General features: G+C 50.2%; 1 protein-coding gene across 1 annotated transcript in view; it reads left to right on the top strand.

Moving 5' to 3' along the window:
* Positions 1-21,206, top strand: part of Cpxm2 (carboxypeptidase X, M14 family member 2) — a 95,413-nt gene that overhangs the window by 54,708 nt on the left and 19,499 nt on the right. The window contains exons 5-8 of the mRNA XM_026384250.2: positions 7,611-7,695; positions 8,553-8,703; positions 14,563-14,651; positions 20,558-20,681. Coding sequence (XP_026240035.2) covers positions 7,611-7,695; positions 8,553-8,703; positions 14,563-14,651; positions 20,558-20,681 — 449 coding nt within the window. The remainder of the gene's footprint in view (positions 1-7,610; positions 7,696-8,552; positions 8,704-14,562; positions 14,652-20,557; positions 20,682-21,206) is intronic.

Genomic DNA, 21,206 nt, shown 5'->3' with positions numbered 1-21,206 from the left:
TGGCTTGGACCCTGGGGCTTTGAGTCACAGCCTTCAGTGCTGAGGATTGAATATCAAGGTGGCTTTGTGATGTAGAAGGGAAGTGGAAGAAAAGCCACAAAAGTGCTATGAATTTCAAGCCTTCCCTAAGGATTAGGAGACCAAAGAGCAGGGCCACTGTGGCTGCAGTCTACCCGGCTAGCTCTCCACACAATGAGTGAGCCCTGACAAAGGAATCCAATATGCAGCCTTGGAGTGGACAAGGGTGAGGTGTGTTGGCCAGCCTGCCCCGCCTCCCCGCCTCTGCTGCGGGCGCCTCCCTCCGCCACGTGCTGTCAGGGGTGCTGTAGCTGTAGGGCTGGGAGCAGGACTTAGCCATCCCGTGGCTTTAGCCTCTTCCTGTGGAAGGCACAGTCAGTCCCAGCGTCTCAATGACGGGCCCTTGGCTCTTCTCTCACCCTGCATTATCAACCTATTAATTTTAATTAAAACAACTCCTTCTTAATTTCTTTATGTCTCTGACAGCTCATTCCCATTATGAGGGCAGGAAGGTTAAGCCTGAAGAGCCACTCCCCAGAGCACATGGAGAAGCCTCCGCTTGTGCTTCCGTCCAGCCTGACATCCCAGGGCCGGCCTGGGGTCTGACATGTGCCCAGTAGGAGGGAATCCTTACTAACAGCCCCTCTAGAGAGGGCACGTGCTATGCATCTGGCTCTGAGCTCAGCCCCTACTGCTTTGGTCCATCTCATTTACTGAACAAGAAGGTAGAGTTGGTGTCTTTTTTTACAGTGGAGCTCAGAAGTCACAGGGCAGGAAGTAGAAGAACTAGAATTTAACTTTTGGCTTCTTGACCTCAGAACCAGCAGTCTTAACCTTCCACTATAACATCTCTTAATTTAAAAATGAATACACATTCTCCTGGTAGCTATTATTTTCAGAAGAAGAGGTGGATTTTTAAGTTCATGAAGTTAGCAAAGAATAAAACTGGATTAGAGCTAATAAAATGGTTAGAATTCATTTCTCTGCTCATATTATTATTGTACATTTACTAAATGCCAAGTGGTTTTAAACGTGGGCATCTGTGGTCTTGTTCAATGGTGAAATGTTGAAATCTTTCCTTCAGTCCCAGCGAGGAGGCAGAGATTTCCGTTATTACCACGGCTTTCAGCATTCAACTGGAAGTCTTAGCAAGTACTAAAGCAAGAAAAAGAAATTGAAAACCGAATGATTGGAAATAAACAGAACTGCCATTGCTTTTGGATGACATAATCACATCCATAAAATAGCTAAAGGGATCTACAAACTATTAGAATTAACTGATGAATTAGCAAAATAGCTGGATACAAAAAAAGCATTTATATATCTTTACAATAAACAAGTTGAAAATAAAATTTAAAGTGATATCATATTTAAAATCATTGACAAATCAACTTCTTAAGAATAAATATAGCAAATCTGGCAATCAATGTAAATAAATAGGTGGGTATACCATGTTTATGGATTGGAAGAGTTAATATTGTAAAGATGCAAATAAAAACTCATTTCTATACTCAGTGTCATGTTATTCCAATTAAAATCCCAGAAGACTCTGTTTTGGCAATTAACATGCTGATTCTAAAATTTATATGGGAGGGCCAAGGATTGGTAAATTGGAAAAGCAAAATCAAAGTGGGGAAACACAATGCAAGATATTAAGATATGTTATAAATCTGTAGAAATTAAGGCAGGTTCAGGATAAGATACGGAATAGACCAAGGGAGCAGAATAGAGGGTCTAGAAACATACCTCCACATGAATGGTAATACGACTTATAACATAAGTGCCACAGAAGAACAGCAGTAAGATCATCATGTAAATATCCTGAGTTAATTGGAAGCCCATATGGAAAACAATGCATCTTCAAAAAATTTGTTAAAATTTGTTTTAATTAGTTATATGTACAGCAGAATGTATTATGTACTTTGATATACATACATAGATGGGATATAATTTCTCATTTTTTTGAGTGCATATGTTGTAGAATCATGATGGTCATGCGGTCATATAGATACATAAAGTAATAATGTCTGTTTTAGTCTACTATCCTTCCTCTCCCCACATCCCCTCCCCTCTCTTTACTTCCTCTATCTAAACTAAAGTAACTTTATTCTTCTCTAGTGCCCCCTCCCTTATTGTGAATCAGCATCTGCATATTAGATAAAACATTCAGCCTTTGTTTTTGAGATTGGCTTATTTTGCTTAGCATGATATTCTCCACCTCTATCCATTTACTGGCAAATGCTATGATTTCATTCTTCTTTGAAGCTGAGTAATATTCCATTGTGTGTGTGTGTGTGTGTGTGTGTGTGTATATATATATATATATATATATATATATATATATATATATATATCACATTTTCTTTACCCATTCGTCTATTGAGGGATCCCTATGTTGATTCCATAGTTTAGCTGTTGTGAATTGAGCTGCTATAAACATTGATGTGGCTGCATCACTGTAGTATGCTGATTTTAAGTCTTTGGGGATATAAATAGAGGAGTGGGATAACTGGGTCAATTGGTGGTTCCATTCCAGGTTTTCTGAGGAATCTCCATACTGCTTTCCATAGTGGTTGCACCAATTTGCAATCCCACCAAAAATGTATGAGTGTACCTTTTCCCCCACATCCTCACCAACATTTATTGTTGCTTTTGTTTTTGATAACTGCCATTCTGATTGGAGTGAGATGATATCTTAGTGTAGTTTTTATTTGCACTTCTGTAATTACTAGAAATGTTGAACATTTTTTCATATATTTTATTGCTCAACTGTATTTCTTCTGTGAAGTGTCTGTTCAGTTGCTTAGCTGCTGCAGCCCGGCTGGCTGGGCAAAATAACCGGGGGGTGATGAACTACTTGTGTATGTTGATACAGCAGGAGTGGAAGCCGTTTATTTTAGGTCAGGAGGGGTATTTATACATTCCACACAGCTTATCTTAATTAGCATAAACTAGATACATCAGTCAACCAATAAGAAATCTCCACACTTAATGGCTCGCTGGCGTTACTTCACAAACCACTCCCTCTGGCATTTTGCCAGGCGCCATCCAGACTTGTTTACAGACTCTAACACTTAGCCCATTTATTGATTGGGTTATTTGTTTTTTTTGGTGTTAAATTTTTTGAGTTCTTTATATATTATAGAGATTAATGCTTCATCAGAGGTGCATGTGGTAAAGATTTTCTCCCAATCTTAAGCTCTCTCCTCACATTTTTTTATTGTTTTCTTTGCTAAGAAGAAGCTTTTTAATTTGAATCCATTCCATTTATGATTCTTGATTTTACTTCTTGTGCTTTAGGGATCTTGTTAAGGAAGTCAGATATTAGGCCAACATAGTGAAGATTTGGACATTCTTCACAGAAATAGAAAAAGCAATCATGAAATTTATTTGGAAAAATAAGAAACTCAGAATAGCCAAAACAATCCTTAGCAAGAAGAGTTAACAGGCGGCATCCCAATACCAAATATTAAACTGTACTACAGAGCTATAGTAATAAAAACGGAACCAAAATAGACTTGTAGACCAATGGTACAGAACAGAGGACACAGAGACAAACCCACACAGATACAGTTATCTTATACTAGACAAAGGTGCCCAAAACATTCACTGGAGAAAAGATAGCCTATTCAAAAAATGGCGCTGGCAAAACTGGAAATCCATATGTAGCAAGATGAAATTAAACCTCTATCTCTCACCCTGCACAAAAATCAACTCAGAGTGGATCAAAGACTTAGGCACTAGAATAGAGACCCTGCACCTAATGTATCTTAACCCCCACTTCACACCATACGATGATCAATTTCAGATGGGTTGCAGAAGTAAATGTGAAAGATAAAGCAATGAAGCTTTCAAGAGGAAACAAAATTTATTGAAAAGGGCACAAATACTAAAAAATAATAAAGGAAAATAGTTAATTGGTTGGTATTAAGAAAATCTTTTTATCAAAAAGTACAAAGAAAGTGAATGAAATGAAGAAATCAGAGATAAATACTTTCAGACCATATATTCAATCAAAAATCTCATCTCTAGAATGCAGAAAGAACTCTTGAAAACCTGTATAAAAAAACTGGCCAACTTAACTGGAGAAGGGGGGGAATGTGAGCACCTCCCAGATGTTACTCAAATGCCAATAGACCTGTGAAACCTATGGCTTCGTTAGTTAGTTGCCACGTAGTTCACTTAACACTCACCCGAAGGGCAGAGATGAAGGGGAAGACGTGCCACGTGTTGGCGAGAATCCAGAGCAGTGGGGACTCTCTGGGGCCCGAGTGCAAATAGTTCCAATTAACTTGGAAAATGGCTGCAGCTGAACAGACGTATATAAATAGACATCTATGACTCAGTGACCCAGAAATTCTTCTCCCAATTATCCACCAAACAGGATTTTATATAAATTTGCCAAAAGACACATACAAAAATATTTACAGGAGCACTGCTTTTAATAGTCCAGACCCCAAACGACTCAGATCCTCACTGGCAGTAAAGTGGGCAGATAAGGTGGGGTATCTGCTCAGAGAGGAACACTGGAAAGCACGGAGAGTGGAAGGAAAATCATGGCTGTAGGTGATAATAGGAACCGCGGGAGACAGCGGGCTGGAGCATGGCCCAGGGCAGAGCACTCACCCATGGAGCGCGAGGGCCCTGGTTGCATCCGCAAGGCCCGGGTTGCATCTGCAGCATTGCATCATGACGACAGTAAGACAAAGTCTCAGACAAAATGAGCAAAGGCCTCACGAACTTGGGGCCAGAAGATCCCTCTGTGGGTGTGTTCACCTCAGCTGGGGTTCAAAGGTCGGGGAAGGAGAGGCAGCTTTACAGTGTAAACAGGGAACTACGTCTCCAAATAGCAAGCATCCTATGATGAGGCAAATTTAGGAGGCAGAGGAGAATTTCTAGTTGGCCTTCAGGGCTGGGGGCCAGCTCCCCACTGCATGGCAGAGAAGCCCTGCTCCCACCACATGGCCTCCAGAGCCCACCGGGCCTGGCCCTGCCCCTTTGGCCCTCACGGGGTGCTCCAGGCTTCCTGTGTGGCCTCCAGAGCACCATGGTCTCTCTTCTCCATCTGTGAGCTGCTTGGACTCCAGTAGGGGATAAAGGACATTATCAGGCGATTTCAAAAAAAAGGAGTTTAAAATCCCAAACCCAAACTAAGAAGGAAAAGGACATACAATGAAAAGTTGGCTAGATAGGAGGCCAGGACAGGCTTTTTGATACAGTTTGATTTCTGAATAATTTAGAGGCAAACAGAAGAAGCAGTTGAGACGGATGGAACTGTATGTTAAAGAGCCTGAGGCAGCAGAGTGTGTTTCCATATTGGGAATTGAAGGAGAGAACACAGAAAACAAGAGGTAAGCTAGGGTCTTGCACAGCATGGTGAAGATTTTGGTCTTCATGCTAAGATGAGGGTACACCGGCTGTTGGAATGCCAGATGCTTAAAGTAAGAGGTATTTCAAGCAGGAGGTGACATGATATTTCACTAGCAAAGTGAGCCTCTGACTCTGGGATTTACTGGGGAGCAGTTTAGATTCCAGGAGACCATGTAGAGGCCACTGTAATAGTCCTGGCCCCAGAGAATGGGCTGGGTTGGTCACCAGGAGGTGGGACAGAGTTGTGAGCCTTCTGCAAAGATGTGGGTGGTCGAATACCTAAACATGGTGACTGGAATGTAGGGGAGGGGCGGATGTGAGATCCAAGGACAGGGGGCGGGGTGTGAGAGCCAAGGATGGTTCCTGGACCCTGCCGCCCAGGTGGATGGTGGTACTTTCCCCGAGGCCACCATGTTGGGGTGCACGGTGGCAGAAAGGCTCAGAGATGTCACTTAGACATCAAGTAGAGGATCAGATGGGCAGGAGACAGGGCTGCTCTGCAGTTCAGACCAGAGTTCTGAGGCATCACCGAGTCATTGTTCAAACAAACACAAGTAGCAGATTGGTTTTTATCTACGTGTTTTTTAAGTTTGAGAAATTGTTTCATTCCCTTGTTTTTTTTTTTCCCTCTCTTTCCTTCTTCGGAGGATTTATTTCCATTTTTCTTTCTACCTCCCTTTTCTGGAGTGTGTGTTTCTTTTGCCTGAGGGTCACCTAAATGTGCCACCTCTCCCTCAGGAGCTGCAGACCCCACCTCTGTCCTCTGCCTCCAGAGCCCAGTGGGGAGGGTCAGCTGACAGTCAGAGGCACCTCCTGTGAGTCATTTGGGAATCGTGATGGGGTAAAGGGGTTGCTGTTTGGGGGGAGGGTGGTTGTCCAGCAGAGGACACCCGAGCCGAGGTGCTTCTCAACGGCCTGTTTGCTATGTCCACTGCAGTGGTGGGCTCCAGCCTGGGGCTCGCAGGGGAAATCGTGTTGCTCGGGAGATTCTGGCTTCTTGCAGGGATCTGGAGCAGTTGGTGGGGAGCAGGGGAGAGGGGAGAAGGTGACAGGTACGGGTTTGTTTCCAAGCATGTGTGAAAGCCCCTGAGAAGAACTTTCATGCCACGTCTGTCAGAGGAAACAGAATGAATAAAACCAGCTGCTGTGTCTGAAGACTCACTGGCCACTCCTGACTCCGACGGGAAGCTCAGAACCTTCTTGGGAAAGCTCTGGACCCCGAGACCAAGCGGACTTTATAGCACGGGAAGGAGTCCAAGCAGTTCAGTGGGCAGAGTTTTCTAGAAAACCAGGGAAGGTGCTTAGGGCCAGTATTTAAAAAATGAGGAAGGGTGAGGGCAGAGGGGAACTTTCTACCCTGCCTAAGAATTAATATTATGAAAAAATGAGGCAGAGGGAAGAAGTGTTCTCTCCACATGCAAGTTCTTGCTCTGAGTTTGCTGAGTCCCTCATCTTGAGCTTTGCTCCGGGAAGTCAGATTACAGCTGCTTTGTCCCCAGTGACATTGGGGCAGTAGGATGTACTGACAGAGGTTTGGCTTTGGTCTGGACACCACTGGTGGGGATCATCTGTGTGGCCAGGACAGCCAGGGAGAGACTCAGTGTCTCTCAGAGACCCAAGCAGTTCAGTTTACGGTTGCAGGATCTGGTTTGCAGTTGCAGGATCTGGTTTGTTACATTCCCAAGTCAGTTTCCTGAATGAAATGTTTAAGCAGTTTCTGGCCTGTCCTGAGACTATTTCCCCAAACTCTTCCTGTGGGCGACGTCACTGTTGACTACAAACAAATGCGCTGTTATGTGTGGTCAGTGCTGGGCGCTGCCTGGGGCTGGGCATGGTCCCACATGTTAGAGGGTATCAAACTGTTCTCTGCTCCCCAAATCCTTTAAGGTAGGTGCTTCCACGATTCCCATCCTAAGGATGAGTAACCAGTGGCATAGATGGGTCAGTTACCTGGCCAAGGTTGCATAGCCGGTGTCTTGGAACCAGGGTTTGGCCCAGTGCTGGGAAGAGTTTCTGCTTCCTGGACCTGACTCCTTTCTCCCTCCCCCTCAGCACTGCACACACGTTAGGTATTCCTCAACAGCCTCTTGCTGAACAAGTGGACCGCCGACTCCCACACTCCCAATAATAGAACCCTACAAGAGCCTCTGCTGTCTTACTTCTGCACCCACCTGGAGGAGGTAAACATTGTACAGTTCCAGTGATGCTTTGTTTTCTCCTAGGAGTGACTGGGTGACATCCTATAAGGTCATGGTGAGCAATGACAGCCACACGTGGGTCACTGTCAAGAACGGATCTGGAGACATGGTGAGTCTCTTCTTGGCTCTGGCTGTGTGGGACCCTGCAGAGAGACGTGATAGGCCCAGTCACCTGGGACTTACCATTGCTGGGTCCACTCTAGCCAACCCTGAGAGTGTGATGGACAGTGACCCCTTTCCATGGCCCAAAGCTTAGCACCAGGTGGTCACCTTTGGGCACGATGTGGACTCCCGCCTTTCCTCCTGTTGCAGGGTCTGAACCCAGCCTCTTACCCACACCCAGGCCAGCCCTGGAGAGACACGGCAGGCAGGGCACGCAGGGACCCTCAGAGCTGTTCAGTTAGGAGTTTCCCAACTTTCTCTAATGACCTTGGATCTTTAGCTCTGTGATGTGGGGCAGCTTCACGCTGCAGTCACACTGAGATCCTCAAGGGCACATTCCCAGCACCATGTCCCTGTCCCACACCCATCTTGCACACCGCCTGCAGATTCCTTATCACCCACATCCCTGTGTCCTGGTAGAAGGGTGACAGCTGCTCTTCTACCTGGGAACCCATGGCTGTGTCTTTCTCTAGAATATTCCAAGATAGGAATGTCTTTCCCCCCAGGTCAGGTCAAATGCAACTGCTTCCCCACAGCTTGGCTTGGTCTTCTTCTGCTGAAATCCAAAAGCTCTGTGGTGTCCCTTTGCTCTGACCTTGATAGTTATCCTACAGCCAAAGGTTCTCCCCAGGCCCCAACCGATGGGGGCTTCCTGGGACCTGACTCCTTTCTCCCTCCCCCTCAGCGCCCCACACAACCTTAGGTCTTCCTCAACAGCCTCTTGTTGAGCCAGTGGACTGCCAGTCTCGCACCCCCAATAATCAAACCCTACAAGAGCCTCCTTTTCCTCTTGAACATAAATAGATATTTGAAGGAAACAGTGAAAAGGAGATCCCTGTGCTCAACGAGCTGCCCGTCCCCATGGTGGCCCGCTACATCCGCATCAACCCGCAGTCCTGGCTTGACAATGGCAGCATCTGTCTGAGGATGGAGATCCTGGGCTGCCCACTGCCAGGTGAGTCCACCCACCTGCACTTCCTGCAGGGCAGGATGCTGACACAAAACAGGTGCCAGCCGGGGTGAGTAAAATTAAGCCGTGCAATTGTTTTCTGGTGTTAAAAAGAAGAGATGTGTCTATTTAGAATATTTTGGAAATACAGGAGAGCCCAAAAGAAAACAAGTAAAACTTTCCCATCATCCTGCTAAGAAGCATCCTGACCACTGGGGGTATCGAGGTCTCTTGCCAAGGGAGGTTCTTCCCATTGTGCATATCTCAAGGGTGAGCAGAGACACTATAAAGGGTTTTTGGAGCCTTGGGGTACCACTCTTGTGAGCATGGCAAGACCCTGGGTTCCATCCCTAGCACTACCCCAAAAAAAAAAAAAAAGAGTTTTGGAGGCCACATTTATTTGTCTCTTCAGATCCCACTCTTCTAGGTAGAGGAGGTAGGGCAGCAGCAGCAGAAGTTCACTTTAAACTTGACCGTTGATGTGGTCTTTGTTTAGAGAGCTTCATGGGACGCCGCTGTCTTGGGTCACTTATTCTTATTGGTTGTGTTTTCTTGGCCCTATTTCTACATGATGGTTTTAGTGTGTGACCCTAGGGTAACAGGGAGAATGGGGAGGGGGGACTCCTGAGCCAGCTGGGTCCCTGCTCTGTCCTGCTCTGGACAGGCTGGCCTGAGCTGGCTTTCACAGATGGTTGGCTTGTGTGCTCAGGGACCTGTGGTAGCAGCCTCTTCCTCCTGCCCAGACCTCTCCAGGGAAGGCAGCAGGCAGGAACTTTCTCATTCCTGGGCACCCTGAGTCGGGAGGACCAGGAGCGAGCCATGTCTCATCTCTCCCAGGCTGCTCCTCCAGGGAGCCTCCCTGCACTTGATCTTGCAGAAGTGAGCTGACCCCAGCTCTCTCTGGACCCCCAGTTCCTCCGAGTGCTCTGGGGGCCTGGCACCTCCAGCTCTGAGGCTGAGTCTGTCATGACCCCACCCCCACCGTGAACTCACGTTTACTGTGTTTTCAAGTGTGTTTATGTCATTGTACTCTTTTCCTCTCCATCCCATAGTTTCTATGAACTCGCTTTGGCAACCATGGATTTTTAGAGACCAAGTTGCATCTAGGTACCTACTTAATTTCCCTCATGTCAGATATTTTGTTTTATAATTGTTCACACCTACTTTTTTTTTATGTCATTAAAACTGGCAGAGAACCACTGTCTTACTGATGCTTTCTCTCCTAATCCATGGAGAGATCCTGTGTTTTTAATCTGCCTTGGAGAGTTGGAAGTTGAGTTGTTTCCAGCATCTTGATTCTGTGAACACCCGCAGTGGGCTTCCCCGTTCCTCCGTCACCATTCCACGTCACTATTCCACGTGTGCATGTCCACGGTTAATTCCCAGGATTGCCTTGGGGAGAGTGGAGTTGCTGGGACAAAGGAAGCGCCCATTGTCAAGGATGACGTGGGGAGAGGCTGCCTGGTTTGAGATTGAAGCCTCCTTTTGGGGCAAGTTGTGTTGGAACTGGGCACTGCTGTCCAGATCCAGCCTGCTGCCAAGTGGGACCTGCCGGGCTCAGTGTGTTCTAAGGTCCCGAAGTCAGTAGGTATCTGCAGAGGGGGAGTCATGGGCCCTGGCCCTCTTTACATGAACCTGGGACTCTTGTTCAGCACACTCTCAGTCTGTTTGCTTTAAAGAGAAGGGTCATGGTTCTTCTCTGCAGGCAGGAATTCATCTGTTGTTAGCAAAGGGCAGAGGGCAGCCTGTGCGAGTCTCACGAAATAAATATTTCCCTGTGAGGTTATTCTTGGGGTGTGTTTGAAGATAGGTCCTGGGAGCTGTTGAATCACTCGCAGAGACAGTTGCGTTGTGAAATCTGGGTGGCTGTCAAGTATGGCCTCAGCAGGGTTCTGCTGTCCACCCCCTAAATATTTAGGGCCATTTTTCTTCTAGAAGTTACTTAGCACTCTGTCCAGAGGTGCACCAGTGTTCACACATGCTGCCTGGTGGTAGTCAGGTCCAAGGACCAGGGCAGCACAGAGGTCCAAAATGAGCCTCTCATCATGGCTGTGCAGAGAAGATACCTTCATGAAAGTTAATGAGATGGAAGCCAGAGTTGTGCAGACAATGCAGCTCCCCAAACCCATGGTGACTTTGAGGTCTAAATGCAGCCACCAGTTCCACGCTTCCTGGAATTCTTTTATGAAAAATGTACTTACCTCCATTCTGCATCTCTGCATTCCAACCATGCCCTCCCTTCTCCTCTTCCTGGGAGGCCTCTGGTGGAGGCGGACTTGGAGGGTGCGGGTTGCTTTCTAAGACTCGGTGAATATTTCCAGAAATCTTTGAGTTGGAAAGTGCATTACCATAGACCATGGACTATTAATAGGGTTTTTGAAGCTCAGAAGTAAAAGAAAATGGGGATCTGTAGTTGCATGGGTTTAGAGCTTCGGGTCTGCCAGATGAAAAACATTCTGTAGCTGGATAGCGCTGCGCATATGGTGTGAAGCACAGGGCGTACAGCAGTGTTCCGTAACAACGGCACCAAGCGAGGGAAGGCCTTTCGCTCCAAGACGGAAGCCATGTCTCCATCAAGCACAGGGCGTCAGCCGGACACAGGCCAGATCCAACTGAAGATGAGATCACAAGATGGCTCTCATTGACTGTGGTCATGGAGGTAGTGAACAATGGGCCAAGGAATTAACAGTTAATTATTTAATAGGAAAACGTGCGTCTGCTTTGAGCTTTTAAGCTGCAGGAGTATACTGCCTTGTAAAGGGAGATGTGCTTGCTGGAGTTGTTGGGTTAGACGGGTGACCACCCATCCCAATTGTCTGGGACACATGGAGTTTTCAACTTATCAACCAGGAGAGCCCCAAGCAAACCAGCACATGGTGGCCTCTCTCTGGTGAGACCACATCTCCGTCAGCAGAATCAGGGGAACAGAGGATTTGGGGAGTTCAGTAAGGGGAGTCGGTTGGGAAGACAGCTTTAGGTACCAACGTCTGGAGTTTGTCCCTGTAACTCGGGTGTCTCTGAGGAATCAGCTGTTTTTCAGCATATGGGATGTGCCCCATGGAAGGAGACAGGAGCCAAAGCTCCGTCTGAGGCAGTCGGGCTTGTAGACTGAGGCAGCTGGGGCTTCAGATGGGAGCAGCGCGGTTCCAACCAGCTGAAGAGAAAAGAGTGAGCTGATGTCAAATCTCAGGAGCGGGTCTGACTTTGGCTTCAGGTTGGGGTAGGTCTACTGTCTCAGGGCCTTCTGGGTCAGGGCTCTCTTGGTCTCTTGCAGACAGGCAGGTGGCCACTGATGACCCAAAGTCATCCTCTCTTCAGAGAGATTCCAGGAGGAGAGACTGCACAGCTCTGGGCTAAGGGTCTTCTGGTGGCCCCGTGTGGGTCCTGGGATCACTGGACCCAGTGACTGTGGCCAGAACAAGTCTGTTAACTGGCTGGCCTGAGTCACATGGCAGGGCCGCTCCCTGGGAACTCACAAGGGCAAGGAATTCTTTTGTCCACAGAGGGAAGTTGGGGATGGACTCCGATGCCAATTGCTCTGTGTGCACTCATTACTTCAGTGCGTGGCTCCTAGTAGAGCCTCAATTAAAACCTTGGCCAGTCAGAATAAATGGACAGGAAAGAAGAAGTTTTCTCAGGATAGGGAGACTGAAAGTTGTGCAAACTTGCCATGGCTTTGAGACAGTTCTGGAACTGGTACCTGAACCTTTCAGCACACTGATTCGTCATAAGGAAGGAAGAATATCCCAGACACAGAGTTCTTTTGTCCTGGAGGCTCTCAGTTTTTCTTCACTCCTTTTCACAACCTTGAAGGCAGAACTTGTGTTGGAAAACAAAGGGGGCTTTCAAGTCCTTTGGAAAGAGGCCCCAGAGACTGGGGCGGGGTGTGGAATAGCTCTCAGCACGCAACTCTGGTTAGGTTCACTGTAGATGACTGGGTAGGTTTGGTGTACATGAATGCAAAAAAAAAAAAAAATGCTTTGAAATCTGCAGGTCTGGAATTCAAAGGGAAGGCAGCTTGCCAGAGGTGTGGTCAGCCCACTCCCGAAAGGAAAGTGTTGGAGAAATGAGTGGGCCTCTGGCTGAGCCTCTCTGTTCTTGCTGGCCAGCATGCCCGCCTGCCTCCGGAGACACTCCCTTTCCGCCTTGGTTACTCGTATCTGATCGTATCCTGGAAAACTTTTTGTGAAGATTTAAAATTCTATTTTCAGTGTTTGGGTCCATCTGTGATTCTTACCTTGTGGCAGGCGACCTCAGTTCTGAAGGGTGAAGCCATCTTCAAGGGCGCAGGGCTGGCTCAGCTGACCGGCTGGGTGGAAGGTCGCTGGTGCCTCCTCCTCATGCCACACAACTGGGCGGTTCTCAGCCTCCTGGCCTGCAGGGTCAGCTGGCGTTCTGTTAAAGTGTGGTTCTGACCTGCTGAGTCAGAAGGTTCTGTCAGGTTGGTTCTGACAAAGAGCCAGTGCTGCACATTCGGATCAGAGACAGGGCCCAGCCTGCCACCCTAGGGAGCAAGTGCCCGTCCTTCTGCCACCTACCTTGGCTCTGCTTCCAGAATGACCTTGGAGCCTCCTGCATCAAGCCGAGGCCGCTGTGGCTCTCCAGCTGCTCACATGCTCCTAGGGTTGTCCGTCGGCTTCCAAAGCTCCCATGTTCTTCCTGTCGGGAGCTGGTGCTGGTGGAGACGCTACCAGGCTGCTGGGGCCTGCGACCCTCCTTTCCAGTCATCATCAGATGAGGAGAAGGACCTCAGCACCAACTGATGTCCCTTCCTGCCGTCCTCCTTGATCTTCCTCCTCCGTGTCCCCTTCTTTCTGTGTGTTCTTTGGTTTTTATATTTATATGCAGAATACAAGCTTAAGAAATTAAAGGGTAAAAATCAACTTATACTTCTGGAAGGGAATCAAGCAAAGAGCAGGCATGTCCTCCCCAGAGCCCAAGCCCTAGTCCTCAGGGTCACCGCGGTTAATATGGTCTGATCACACCTTCCAAGGGACTTCTGCTCCTGTGAAGGGAACTCACAGACTTCAGCATTCTGGTCACTCTGTGTCTTGTGAGTGCAAGTCCAGGGAGGGCCGGGCTGCGGGGCTGACTAATTGGTAGCTCCTGATGTAGTTGGGTTTCTCTGTCTTTTGCTCCTGGTTGTCCATGTCCCTGAGGTCCTCCTGGGGCTAGTTCCTCTTGTAGTCAGATGCCCACTGTGGCAACCAGGCGATGTGCTTCTGCACACTTTCCCTGTCCTCCTCTGTGCCCAAGTGCTGGAGCAGTTAGAGTGGCCGGGGTGGGGGTGGGGGGGCGTGCTTTGGTGGCCTGGAGCTGGGGCCCTGAGTTTTCTAGAGGTGGGAAGAGGGGATTTCCAAATGTGGGGCCTCTGTTAGGAAGAACAAAAGGAATGTGTCTAAGAGCCCAACAGTGTCCACACCCTTCCTAAAGTCTCCGCATATGCCCGCAGCTTTCATGTTGCATCTATGTCTTTTAGAGTGGGGGTTTGCTAGGCACGTAGGCTGTCCCCTCTACCACTAACATAGATCTGTGAGGCCGGAACCACTCTATTCCCTGTTTATGGGTGAAAAACGAAGGCAAAGACTGACCAGTGACTTGCTCAAGATCACATGGCACATAAATGGAAAATATCTGGACCCAGGCACCATGGCTCCACACCCTTAACCACTGGGTGATTCCAACCCCTGTCTTGCTCCCTGTGTCTCGGTTCTCTGCCTCTGAGCCAATGTTAGGAGCGCGAGGTTGGACTGGGCTGGGGAGGCTTTGCCATCCCCACGGAGCTTGCATGAGTCAGGCCCTGACAGGGTTACCACAAGTCACAGAATGGTGTGAATGAATTCAAGGTCATCTCTCTGTCCCCAGATCCTAATAACTATTACCACCGACGGAATGAAATGACCACCACGGACGACCTGGATTTTAAGCACCACAACTATAAGGAAATGCGCCAGGTAAGACCCAGGACACAGGGAGTGGGGCCGTGGCTCCGTGGTAGAGCTCTCCTCTAGCGTGCACGAGGCCCTGGGTTCAACACCAGCACCTCACAAAATAATCACAGAACAGAACGAGAAACGGAGCTTGTAGCCTCAGGCCAGGAGTTTGTGCAGGGCAGATGCCCTAAGCACTTCGTATATACGGTTCATGTTCAAGGGACAGGAACCTGAATGGTCCCTTTGGCTGTGGAAGACACACTGAATGCTCGTGGCCTCAAGGCTGAGGGGTCTTTCTGGGATTCAGTGACCAGGAAGGTTCTCCCACTGCACAGGGTTGAAATGGGACTGATATCCAGACTCTTCTCATTTAATACTCCAGTTCCTGTGTGTGAGCCAGGTCAGGGACGGAGGAAGTCAGGCATGTGCAGAGTCGAAGAAGAGGAAGCACATGGGGACCCTGCTGTTGGCAGGATTCTGCTGGAGCCCACGTCACTGCGTTCAGTCCTCTCACGCCCCAGGAGGGTAGCACTGTGGTCATCCTTTCTTACAGATGGGGAAACCAAGTCACCAAGCCACTGCACAGCATTTCCCTGTGTTACGCAGGTTCTCAGTCTCCATCTTGGTTGCCTGTTATAGTCACCTGGGGGAATTTGTAAAAAAAAACACTTTCCTGAACTCGCTTCAGAACAAGTAAAGCAGAACCCTTAGGAGAAGGACCTGGGGACTCAAGATTTTAAAAGCTGGCCTTGGGCTTCTGCTGTGTAGCCAGGTCTCAGAGCTTCTGCTTGACACCTTCATAGTGGGGGGTGCAGTTGGCAGGAAAAGACCATCAGAGGAGATTCCCCAGGTTGAATCAGCGAGGCCCGTAGTCTGAGCAGTGGCAGCCTGTACCTGCTGGCTGAGGAGCGGGGGAGGGCCACCACTCATCAGAACAGGTAAGGGGCAGCCCCTGGGTGGAGCGCATTGCCCCTGACATCCTGTTCCATGTCTGCCCCCGAGTGTGCTGGAAATGCACAGGGGTGTGGGCAGACAAGAAGTCCCTAGAGATCAAAGCATCAGTCTGAAGAGTCAGAACAAGCAGGAATGTTTGTGAGAATGTATTTTCAGAGAAGGATTCACTCGGGCAAATTATTGAGGCTCAAAGGAGATCTGGAGGAGCAGAGGGAAGGAGCAGACGCAGGACAAACATGGAAGATGTGTCTGAGCTCGGAGCCTCTAGGCTGAGCCCAGTCCATGAAGGGAACACGCCCGGCAGCCCAGTGTCATTTAATTGACAGGCAGCTTCCAGACACCTGTCAGCACTGACTCGGGAGGTGGCAGTGCTGAGCCTCTTGCTCTTCAGAAACCAAGATAATGTCCTTGGACTTGAGGTCCGTGACTCGTGCCTGTGGCTATGCATTCTTGGGGTGTCTGTGGCTCTGCCCCTAGTTCTATCACAGGGGCACCGTGGATTGACCCAGCACTGCTTTCTGGACATCTCAGACATCCCACTGAGTCCAGAAGAGAGCAAATATCAATTGAGTTGGTGCAATGAACGTCAAGAGCCGTAAATTTGAGCCATAAATCTGCACTTAAAGGCAGCAGGCTGCACCGAGGTGTGTGGGTGCTGGTGTCGGTCAGTAGCCATTGCATGTGGACAACGGGGCTCCTCTCTCAAGGAGAGCTGGTGGAGCAGCCTTCATCACGCAAGTCACTGTCACTTGGGGGGGGGGTGTCAAAGCCACTACAAGGACATGGAATCATCAGTCAGCTGCCTCAGGGACACTGAGTCCTCAAGGGTCCCCCTGCCTGGTAGTGCTCAACTGGAGACTGTCCAGGGAGCGTTTCTCCATTGTATGGCAAGTTCTCGAGTGTGACTTGCCACTTGGATTCCCGACTCTGGAGATGCGGAGAAGCCAGCAGCTTAGCAATTCCCTCCTGGCATCGACTGGTTACTGTAGAAATCTCTCTACCTTGGGGACAATGGTTAGTTTATCCTACTATTGAAAGAGACGTTTGTGATGAGAAAAAAAGAAAAGAGAAACAGCAGCGGAAAGCAAGAAGAGAAAGTGAAAATCTTACTCCTTATGAGAGGGAGAGGCCAGGTGTGTGGCCCTCCCGGCTCAGACTCTCCTGAGCACCAACTTGGGAGGCTCTGTCCGGGGAGGTGCAGGGGTGGGAGGGGGAACTGAGAAGCAGGGGAGAAGGCGGGGGCAGAGTGGGAGAGCCGGGCCAGGAGAAGCAGAAGGCCTTAGAGCAGGTCCCAATTTGCTAATCACTTAGCTGCTGTTCCTTCACAGACACGTTGTCCGTCTCCCTCATTGGAGACCCTGGGGGCTTTGACAGGCGGCAACAGAGGAGGGCATGGCCAGCAGCAAGGGCAGCAGGAACCGCCGCGTGGAGGTGGGGTGTCCAGGGAGTGTCTGCCACAGCGGGCAGTGGGCTGGGAAGGAGCCGGGTTCTGAGGTTCCTCGCTGAGCAAGGCTGGGCCTCTTCTCCGTGTGGAGAGAAGGTGAATAAGAGCCATTGGGTCCCCAGGACAGGGGCCTCCTGGGCCTGGAGAAAGATGGAGGGAGGCATCTCTGAGGCCCTCTGGCCTTGTCCTGCAGGGGGGTGGTGCTTTCCCAGGAAGGAGAGAGTGATCTTGAGGACTGGGTTTACCTTGACTCTGTTTGGGGGCACAGTGTTGCCGGGGCCCCAGGCTCAGGAAGCCCTGGTTTCTGGCTGATCTGTGGAGAGTGAGGTGCAGGCAGACGGAGGAGGTAAAGGGACGGGACGTGAGTTGCAGGGAAGTTGATATCCAGGGCAGCTGATGGCCAGGGGCATCAGGCTGAAAGGACGGCCACTGAGTGTGCCCACGCTCTCCGTGCTGAGCCTGGCCTGGGGGAGGTCAGGGTGGGGGGAGTCAGGGCAGGGCAGCGGCCTGTGGGTCCAGACACACCAAAGCCCTGAGCCACGAGGTCCCCTTCTCAGCGATTCTCTCCCTCTTCCCGCCCTGTGGAATTCCTTTCCCATTGACCAGGCGCAGTCTGTTTCCCAGGTGAATGAAGAAAAACCATGGGAGAGAACTTTTTCTCCTCTGCCTTCTTGTATTTATTCGTTAAACACTTTCATCCACTGGACAAACACTGTTGTATCAATGTGTGACCCCAAACCTACAGATAAATCCTTCTCCAACTTTCTTACCTGTCTCAGCCTGACATTTTCTTACCTGTCTCAGTCTGTTCATACTTCTGGTAACAAAACACCAGAGAAAGGATAATTTACAAACAACAGAAGTTCATTTCTCATGTTCTGGAGTCAAGGCATCAGCACATCTGGTGTCTGGTAAGTGCTGCTGTCCCCTTCCAAGATGGCACCTTGTTGCTCTACTCCTGTGGTGGGAGATGGAAGAGGGAAAGGGCCTCGCTAGTTCCCGACAGACCTTTCAAAAGGATATTAATTTCATTCATGAGGACACCCACTAAAGGCCCATCTCTATAGACCATCTCATTGGATCTTAGGTTTCCGCATATCACCCCGTAGCGACTCGTCTGCCTGTCTTTAGAACGGGGGCAGTCTCTCTGCCTCATCTACGTCACCTGGAGGTCTTGATGGTGAGATGACACATTTTTGCTGTCTCCTTTATGTTGGCAGGGATGTGGGTGCTCTGACTTGTAGCCATTTTTGGTGCCACCTGTGTGTGGCCCCTGTGATGTTCATGCACCTCCCTTGTGGCAGGTGTCTGCCTCAGCTGTCTTGCAAACACAGGTCTTTAGCAATCGGCTTTCTCTCAACTGAATATTGTGACACAAAGTGAGTCCCTGCAGAGTGAAGCACACTTTCTCCCAGGATCAATGAGAGAATCAGACCCTGAATTCCTAACCAGAGGAGCGCCTGTCACCCCTCGAAGGTGTGCTGGAAGCCAAGATGGTGATGATAAATCCTTCGGCCCCTCAGGAATGCTCCTTAACCTGCTCTGCCCTGTGATGGCAGAATACTGTGTTATGCAGGTGACAATGACCACAGCATGACACCTGTCCTGTATCAGAGGCTCTGTGTAATATCAGTTTTCCAGTTTGAACAGATTTTCACCCACTATAAAAGTTGCAGCAGCCTATTTACAAGGACCCTCAGTGGATCATTCTGCTGACCAGGAACCTTTGAAAGACGGTTCCAGTCCCTGCAGGCCCCTGCTGTCCCTCGGGGACTGTGCCTTTCCCTTGCTGAGCAGTCCAGCTCATCTTTCAGAAAGATGGAGCCCTTCCTCATGGCTGCCTGCCAACCACCTGGCTGGGCTGCTTCTCCCTGCCCTGGAAGCCCCCAGCACCCTTCCTGCCATTGACAGAGGGTGGTGCAGCTGTCCCATGAGGAGTGAAGCCTCCACCGTGAGCACGGGGCCTGGTAAGGGGCAGGCTTCTCGATAAAAATGCAGTTAAGGGACCGTGTCCCTTGAATCGGGGCGTCTTGCACTTGGGGTGGCTAAACGAGTTGAACCAAGCTGGAAGCCCAAGCCGCCCCAGAGCAGACTGGCAGGGCCCTGTTGAGTGGTCCAGGCAAGGCAGCCTCCAGGGAGAGGTGTCTCTGCTCCTCCCCCACCAGGGCAGCTCGCTCCGCGTGACTGCGGAGCCTGGTGACTCCTTTGGCACTTGCGTCGTCCTCGCAGACCACAGCTGTCAGTCTGACCAGCCGACTCCCACGGCAAGATCCGGAAAGCGGCACAGACGGATTTCACTTTGGGCTGCCGCCTGCCTTGCGCCCTTTCCCTGTGACACCGGTCACCACGCCACACGTGCGGTCCTCACTCAGCACTCACAGGAGTGGTGCTCTCAGCCCCTCTGTGTCGGCACAGCAGCTCAGGAGCGCGGAGCGGGGAGTGTCCCCCATCCTAGCACCGCGCACATAGGTCATGAGAAATGGTATTCAAGAGACACTCAGGTGGACCCTCCATGTCCAGGGATATTTATTAAGAAAGCAGGAAATCAGAGTGAAAAATAATGACCCAATCAAGGAGGTGATGACAAATGTGATGAATAGCCAGGGAGATGACAGCCACCACCAGGGAGGTGACAGCCACAACCAGGGAGATGACAACCACAAAAATTAAGGAGGTGACAGCCACAACCTGGGAGGTGTCAGCCACAACCAGGGAGGTGACAGCCACAACCAGGGAGGTGACAGCCACAACATGGAAGGTGACAGCCACAACCAGGGAGGTGACAGCCACAACCAGGGAGGTGACAGCCACAACCAGGGAGGTGACAGCCACAACTAAGGAGGTGACAGCCACAACCTGGGAGGTGACAGCCACAACCTGGGAGGTGACAGCCACAGTCGAGGAGGTGACAGCCTTATTGGAGGGAGGTGACGGCCACAGCCAGGGAGAGCTCTTTGCTCACAGGACCACCGTGACAAAAGCACCATGAAGGAGCTGCTGGCCACAGGTTGTTGCTTGTGTTCTGGAGGCTGCGGCTCTGGAGGAAGCCAGTGGCAGAGCTGTGTCTGCGAGGTTTCGCCCTCCAGCTCACAGGCGCGCTGTCCCCGCGTGCCTACGTGGCAGGAGGAGCAAGCGAGCTCCCCCAGTTACGCAGTCACCGCCCCTGTTCCCCAGGCCTCTGCCCTGGGACCTAGTGGCCCCGCCAGCTGTACCTCTGGACACTGTGGCTTTGGTGACTAGGTCTTAGCACATGCATTTGGGGGACACAAACATTCAGGCCGCGGCAGGAGGTGGTACCACAGCCAGGGGCGTTCAGCGTCCAGAGCTGCGGTGGGCCATGGCCAGGAGCGCCTCCTTAGAGATGACCCCAGGGCAGGCTGGCACAGAAGGTGGGTGCTGAGAGCCTTGGGGGGATGATTGTGGGGAGGAGCGTCCCCGTGGAGCAGCCCTGTGGGGAACAGGAGCAGCTGTCCTCCTGAGATGTCTGCCCCGTCATTACTTGAAATGGTTCATGGACTTTGTCTTTCAGTTGATGAAGGTCGTGAACGAAATGTGCCCCAATATCACCAGGATCTACAACATTGGCAAAAGCCACCAGGGCCTGAAGCTGTACGCCGTGGAGATCTCCGACCACCCCGGCGAGCACGAAGTCGGTGAGGGGCCCCTGGGGGGTGGCGGTGATTCGCCTCATCCACGGCGCCTCCTCAGGCACCATGTTCCATCCCTGAGAACATTCAGGAAGCAGGGCCTGTGCTGGCCATCGTCAGCCGTCTCATAGGGTGGACTCTGCAGGGCACACAGATCGGAGACCTGAGAGCCTCTCGCCCTGTGCTACAGGCCGCAGGTTATTTAAGCTGGACACACCTTCCTTCTCTCCATGGAGCCCACACCTGATCTGTGTCCCCCCAAGGCCATTCACAGCAGCCAAGGAACCGCTGCTCACTGATGGCTCAAGCTACAGGGCTTCACTCTTTTTTTTTATTTTTTTGAGAAGGGGACTGGGGATTGAACTCAGGGGTGCTTGACCACTGAGCTATATCCCCAGCCCTATTTTTATATATTATTTAGAGACAGGGTCTGACTGAGTTGCTTAGCGCCTCGCTTTTGCTGGGGCTGGTTTTGAACTCTCGATCCTCCTACCTCGCCTCCCAAGCCGCTGGGATTACAGGTGTGCACCA

This window comes from Urocitellus parryii, chromosome 5 (genome assembly GCF_045843805.1).
Source record: "Urocitellus parryii isolate mUroPar1 chromosome 5, mUroPar1.hap1, whole genome shotgun sequence".
Taxonomy (NCBI): domain Eukaryota; kingdom Metazoa; phylum Chordata; class Mammalia; order Rodentia; family Sciuridae; genus Urocitellus; species Urocitellus parryii.
This window is presented reverse-complemented; position numbering and strand designations above follow the sequence as displayed.